Source organism: Arachis ipaensis, chromosome B06, assembly GCF_000816755.2.
Source record: "Arachis ipaensis cultivar K30076 chromosome B06, Araip1.1, whole genome shotgun sequence".
NCBI lineage: Eukaryota > Viridiplantae > Streptophyta > Magnoliopsida > Fabales > Fabaceae > Arachis > Arachis ipaensis.
This window is the reverse complement of record NC_029790.2, coordinates 123597971-123605374: the sequence shown is the minus strand read 5'-3', so window position 1 is coordinate 123605374 and position 7404 is coordinate 123597971. Positions and strand designations below refer to the sequence as shown.

General features: G+C 35.8%; 1 protein-coding gene across 1 annotated transcript; it reads right to left on the bottom strand.

Annotated features, from left to right (window-relative positions):
• LOC110263838 lies at positions 4021-5472 on the bottom strand. Its single transcript, XM_021105667.1, has 5 exons — positions 5395-5472; positions 5183-5275; positions 4992-5093; positions 4661-4897; positions 4021-4137 (listed from the first exon to the last, which is right to left on the bottom strand). Exons 1-5 carry the CDS (start codon positions 5470-5472, stop codon positions 4021-4023), a joined length of 627 nt encoding a protein of 208 aa, XP_020961326.1.

Sequence of the window (7404 nt, the reverse complement as noted above, 5' to 3'; positions counted from 1 at the left end):
GTTAAATAAAAATATAATTAATTTTAGAATAATTGAATTTATAACTAAATTTAAAATAAATTAGATAAAAGTAAATTATTTGATAAAACTTTTTTATATATATTATAATATGCATACACCTTAATAAAAATCATTTGGCTATATCACAGCCTGGTGGCTATGGATGGCTTTACTTTTCTAAAGGGGAGGAGTTTAAATCCCATCTTAACATTTTGAAAAAATTTAAATCCTAACCGATCGGTCAAGCTGGTATTTACCGAATTTGATCAGTTTTTCACTTCATGCGGTCTAAACATCGAACTGGACCGGTTTTAATAACACTGATATCGGGTAGATATGCTTATTTTTTAATTCTCTCCTATTCAAGATGTGGTACATTGTATATTTAGATAATTACTCTATATTTTATGTATTTTCATAATTTTTATATTTATTTAATTTAAATAAAAAATCTTTAATAATATCAGAAATTAATTTAAGAATGAAAAAAATGGTGTTATTCAATAATATTATATTATGATGTGTTATGTAGAAATGTGAATCTGCAAATAAATAAACCTGCAAAATGCAATCTGTGTTTGACTGTGAGAGAAAAAAATTGCAAAATGTAACCTACACTTGGCATGTTTTTTTTAAAAAAAGGAAAAAAAAAGAAAAAAAAACCAACGGTAAAACGTAAGCTGCATTTGGCATGTGGGTGGTTGCATGGTCGAAACATAGCCCATTTGATCAGGAAAAAGTAAGTTGCAACCATAGTAGCTAGAATCTCGATTTAACTCTTAAAATCTTTCGATATTACGATTTTAAATGAGTTTATCGATTTTACAAAATTTGTACTAAGTCTGACGATTTTACGATTTAAATCTTATTAAGATTTTACGTTTTACGTTTTTGATTTACTTTTCCAATTTTACGTAAAATCTCGATTTTCTCTACCTTGGTTGCAACCTTTTGACAGTTGCGAAAAATAAGATGTAACCTGGGTTTTGCAAGTGCACCATTCTATAAGTAAATATATGTACGACACGTGTTCTTAGGTCGAATCCTTTTCTCTTTGACTTGACCTTTATATTATGTCGAAGTTGTGTTTTGAAGTTAAACAAAAGAGAGAGTGAAACTTGGTGAGTGAGAAGTTGAAGAATTATGTTTATCAACTTTAATTACATTCAGTATTTTTTTTTAATTTAGTTAAAATGATTCGTAATGTTACATTAATTGCAGAGCATATTATTAAATATCTAGATAATTTTAAATATGTAAGTTTTTTAATTTTTTAATTTTTGTTAAAATTAAGATTCAATTATTTTTAAAAAAATGAGTTAATTTTATAACTATCAATATAAATTTTTTTATGTTAATATCTAATTATATTTTTATATATATAGAAAAAAATTATTTTTAAATAGTAAGCATAAAAATTAATTATTTCTATTTATGCAACAAACTTAATATCTAATCAAATATAAAAATATACACGTTAAATTCTTTCAAATTGTAGATAACAAATGTTAAAATTAAGTAAAAAATTAAACTCTTTCATTTGAAAATAATAACTAAAAAACTTATTATTTAATTTTGTTTAAGACTCTGGTCTTCTTAGCCGACCGGGACTTTTGTCCCTTACGATCATTTTATAAAAGTAGTTTAATGCTATAAATTTTTTGTGTCATAATCTATAATACCAAGATCGACATAATTTTAAAAGATTTATATTCCCTTACGGATAAAAATAACTATTTTGGATAAAAAATTGTCATCAAAATATGATATCTTACTCAAAATAGCTTAGATAAAAATATTGAAATCTAAATTTTGGTATATATTACGAATTAAGAAGGATTTTTTTTAATATGATACGTAAAATGGTGTAATACAGATGAATTATGATTTTGGTGTATAATTCTGAATTATGGAATGTTATTTTAAATTACCGTTGGATTATTCAAGATCAACGGTTGAGAGGCATAGTACCAATTTATGAAAAGAAGACACGTTTTTCGTAAAATATTTTTTCTCTTTGCACTCTATCTCACTTTATGATTCATACTCATTCATCCATATTATTATTATTATTATTATTATTATTATTATTATTATTATTATTATTAAAGTGTTATTAATTTTGTTTCTGCATGCTATCAAAAATTTATTATCTAAAAAATTTGATCCACCAAAAAATTATAATGATATACTCTAACATCAACTGAATTTCATCACGTTTTGCGAATAGGTAAATTGAAGGGATACTCTGCACTGTTGAGTGCTTTGGTGCAGCAATAGAAGCCTAAAATGTATCATTAGAAGAAAATTTTAGATTAGACAAAATCATTGTAGGCGGTTGACCAAAACACAATACCATAACTGGAGGGACAAAAATAGATAAAAATTAACATACAAATAAAAGTGCCCATGCTTAAATTCATAAAAAAGTTAACATGCATAAATACGTAAAAAAAATTAACATGAATAAGTACGGATAAAAGTTACATCAAAGGATGAAAAATAAACTAGCTATCCTAAACTCTATTGGACTCTAGCAGAGTTTAGACTTGCACACTGAAGAAATCGACTACGGCTATATCCCTCTCGTCCACATAGAGTACACTGCTGAGGAGCGCGCATATCCCACGAATTTATCTCATTCAAATAGCGAGTTGACTTCGGTCGTCCTTTAGTTGCGCGCCTTAATGTCCAATTAGTGATCACTTTCGCTCACTCGTATCTAGGCCACGTAGATGGGTCACCCATCGGTACAAACTCGTCTCTATAGAGTTTGCAAATTTCAGACATCTTATACACGTCATGTACATATACTTGCCAATCAAGATGCTGGTTGGCGCAACATGCAAGAACGTGGCAACATAGAAGTCGCTCGACTTGGAAATGACCACAAATGCAATATCGTTGCGCAAGATTAACAGTGTATATAGAATCGTCTTGCATTTCACGAATCTCAAACATCTCATTGCGCCTGTCAAACAGGTTAACATATGTTTCCTAAAATCATCCCTGCACAAGCAACCATTAACAATATTTAACAGCTGGTTCACTCCAAACCGCCATGAACAAAAGCACAGCAGCAAGAGACAGGGGTGCAGCAGAATCAGACAAGCCAATTTAGCACTGGACAAATCAATGAAACAGCAACATTTTCAAACAGCAGCATTAATCAAAACAAAAAACCTAAATCTACTATCCAGCTCAGATTTTCTAATCACCTGGGAAGCAGAAAATTGGAGCAGTGAAGGAAAAGGAAACGTGGTGGTGAGGAACGGGCGGAGCAACTCAGCTAGCCTGGTGGTGGCGTTGGCGACGTGGCAACGGTCAGGACGCAGTGAAATGGAAACAGGGGTTTTGCCCTGTTCTAACCTTCGAAGACAATGGGAGGAGCGATGGAGCAAGGGGAAGGGGAAAGGGCTTCGCACGAAGGGGAGGGGCCTGAACGCCGCGGCGGTGCTGGGTTGGGTCGCCATGGCTCGTCGATGGTGGAGGCTACGGGTCAGTGGTTCGGCCATGGGGAGGTTGGTTTGCGATGGTGGTTCGACGCTGAAAGGAGACGCGAGGGGGTGAAGAGGGTAGAGGGTCGCGGAGGTGGTTGGCTGGGTTAGGGTTCGGACAGGGGGTGGTGACGGGTTGGGACGCCGGTAAGGGCGCAGTGGCGAAGGTTGGGTGGCAACGCCGTCACTGAGAGGTGCGGCGGCTGTTCGGTGGCAGAGGAGAGGAGAGTGGGGCAAGGGGACAAAGAAGAGATAAGAGAAGAGGAAGAAGAAAGGGGAGAGGGGGAGCGGTGGCTCGCTAAGGATTAGAGGTAGTTTAGGAATAAAATTAAAAATTTTATTAAAAAGGACGATTTTAATACAAAAAAATACGTTAAGGATGATTTTAAATCAAAATATACACTAGGGACGATTTCGATTCTGACCCTCAACGTGAGGGACCAAAATCGTACTTATCCCTTAATTCGCGGCGGTTCCTGGGAACGCCGGAAGATAGGGCGCGGCAAAACGGATTGCGGCGGTTTTAGTCAACCGCTGGAATAACCGCCGCAAAATGCCATTTAGGTTTGGCGGCGGTTAATAACCGCCGCAGTATGTGAAGGAAAATTGCTATTACCCAATTTGCGGCGGTTACAAACCGCTGCTAAATATCGGATAGGAAAAACAATTTATAGTTTTGCGGCGGTTTCAAAACCGCCGCCAAATTCAAATTTTCCATTAAAATTTTAGATTTTCTATTATTTTGCCTATTTTGACAAAGAATGTTTATTAAACTTTATTTTTTTTTACTTTTTAACTAATTTAAACAAATTTAAACCAAGTAAAACAGCTCAATTAACATAACAAACCAAATTAAAGTTATGCAAACATAACATATATAACGAAATTGTGATAATATCATCCAAAATAAAGTAAGAATGCTCAAGTGGGATAAAATAAGCCTAACGTACTAAACCAACTTAAATGCAAAAGGTATCCAAAACCATTAATTGAAATTCAAAATTTTTGTTGCGGGTCGTGATTTCCATATGAAGATGGCCCTGCGCATGACGAGTCCGGTGTACCGCCCACAAAAGCCAGCTCTTCAGCAATCTCAACTGGTAAATTGCCTCTAACTGTTGGACTACATATCCCAAGACCTTATGTATTGACTGTCTCTTTACCCGCTCTTCTTCTAACTTAGCCGTCAATTCTACAATCATCCTCTTATCCTCTGCATTGGACTTTGCAGAACCTGACGGTTGTCCAGCAGCGTTACCAAAGACTTGGGTGGGACATGGTCCAGCACCTAGGGCACGAACTCGTCCTGGGTGCTCCTTTCCGAGAACTTGTGCTAGCGAGTCATTCTGTGAAAGGTGCTTAGAGGATCCATCCTGCCTCTCAACATTCGCAATTGCTTCCTACAAATATACAACATTGGAAAGGAAGAAGTTAACAGTAGCACGATATATACAGTAAGCTATATATTGCTTCAAATTTTCAAACATGACTTACACTAACAACACGTGCATCGGGGTGGATATACGAGCCATCTCTTTTCTTATGAGTCATAATAAACAACTCTCCTCTACCAATGGGCCTTCCTTGCTCTCTCTCCTATATCGTTGATATTGACACAATTTAGTAAACAACAACATTTTTCAAGAAGCTTAATCAAAATCTTAATGCAAATGATAACTTATTACCACTTCGTCTTTTTTTCTTGCAAAGGTTTTGGAGCCCCCAGTATGTGTGTAAAGTTGCTTGCTCTGATTTAAAGTGTTCTGTTTACACTTTTTCTATGAACAAATAACAAAACAAATGCAGATGAGAAAGATATGATGAATATCAACTGTAAGGGAATTACTATGTATACACGTTTTTTTATGTGAAAATAATAAAATATACGAAGGCTTACCTGCGTTTCTTCATTCAGGCGATAGTCAATGAACTTTTTCCAATCATTTTTTACAACAGTCAAATGTGCACGTTTCATTTGGGAAGAGTTCAAGTGTGACATCTAAAAAAAGACGCAATGGCCAGGATGTGGATGAAGATGACTCGCATTGGAAGAAGAAGAGTGTTTTCTTTGACCTCCCGTACTGGGAGGATCAGATGTTGCGTCATAACCTCGATGTGATGCATATAGAAAAAAAACGTGTGACAATGTAGTCTTCACTATCTTAAACGATAGTGGCAAATCTAAAGACAATCTTAAAGCTCGCAGAGATTTACAATGCATGGGTATAAGGCCTGAATTATGGCCGGGAGAAGGTGGTAAATATCCTTCTGCAATATTTGCAATGTCGAATTCACAGAGGGATGTATTCCTGAAGACTTTGCAGAATATGGTTTTTCCAGATGGTTACTCTAGCAATGTTGCTCGTTGTGTTGATTTGCGACAACACAAGTTATCTGGGTTGAAAAGTCATGACTGTCATATTCTGATGGAACAATTACTCCCAATTTTAGTGAAGAATGCACTTCCGAGTCCGGTGTCCAATGTGATTGCGAATTTGTCGTCATTTTTCCGGGAACTTTGTGGGAAAGCCATAAACCCTATGCAGCTTGCTGAGCTTCAGAATCATGTTGTGCAAACCTTGTGTCAGATGGAAATGATTTTTCCTCCATCCTTCTTCACCGTCATGGTTCACCTCACCGTGCATCTCGTTGATGAGGTTACTCTTGGTGGACCAGTACATTATAGGTGGATGTATCCAATAGAAAGGTTAGCTATTTGATAAATCCCTTTAGTACATTTAGTTCAATTAATTATGTATATACTAAGCGTTTCATTGTATTTATATAAAAGGTATTTAGGACGTCTGAAGCAATATGTTCGTAATAGGGCACAACCGGAAGGCTCAATTGCAGAAGGCTATTTATCTGAGGAAATCCTGACTTTCTGTTCTAGGTATTTGGATAATATTGAGACTAGAATCAACCGACCAGGGCGAGTTGATGATGAGCCTGTTGACGTTCTTCATAATTCAGGGGAAAGTATGTTCCCAGCTATTGGAAAGGCATTAGGGGCTGTATCGCATTTCGAACTCAGTCCAATGGAAAAACATCAAGCTCATCGTCATGTGCTAGTCAACTGTGATGCCGTGGTTCCGTTCCTTGAGTAAGTATACGCATGTATTTCTAAAACACCAATATAACTATTTTCTCCTAGTGACTAGTTAGACTAATTTTCTTCTCTCCAATAAAGTACATTTAGGGAAAACACAAAGCGAAGCTTGCGTCATTAGACAAGGTCACGAGCTAAGATAGATAGTGTCGTCCATGCAGAATTTTTTCAGTAGTTTAAGCATAAGGTTGACAAAATATTAACCTGACCAATGTTTTTTTATCCTGGAATTAGTACTATATGAAAACCGATTTTAATATAAAGCAAGAATGTTATGTGGTTCCAGGTTCTTATGGAAAGTAAGCTTCAATCGAAAGACCTGCAGTTGCTTGCATGCGATCCCATGATTCAGGCCAGACGTTTTGAGGCGTACAATGTTAACGGGTACAAGTTTAGAACTATCTCAAAGAAAAATGGGATGAAAACACAAAATAGTGGAGTATATGTATCATCTAATACAAGAAGTTATGCAAGCATGCGTGATAATAGAGTGGCTGTTGGTGGTGTTCCGTATTACGGAAAAATTGTAGACATAATTGAATTAAATTATAGTTGTTCCTTCATAGTGGTATTGTTCAAATGTGTTTGGGCTGATACCACTACTAGTAGAAGCATCAAACAAGACCATTTGGGGCTTACCAGCGTTAATTTCTCTCGTCCAATACACACTGGTAATCGTGAAGAAGATGAACCGTACATATTGGCATTAGAGGCTCAGCTTGTATACTATATGGATGATGAAGTAGCTAAAGAATGGAGTGTTGTGGTTCATGTGAAACCAAGGGATTTGTATGACAT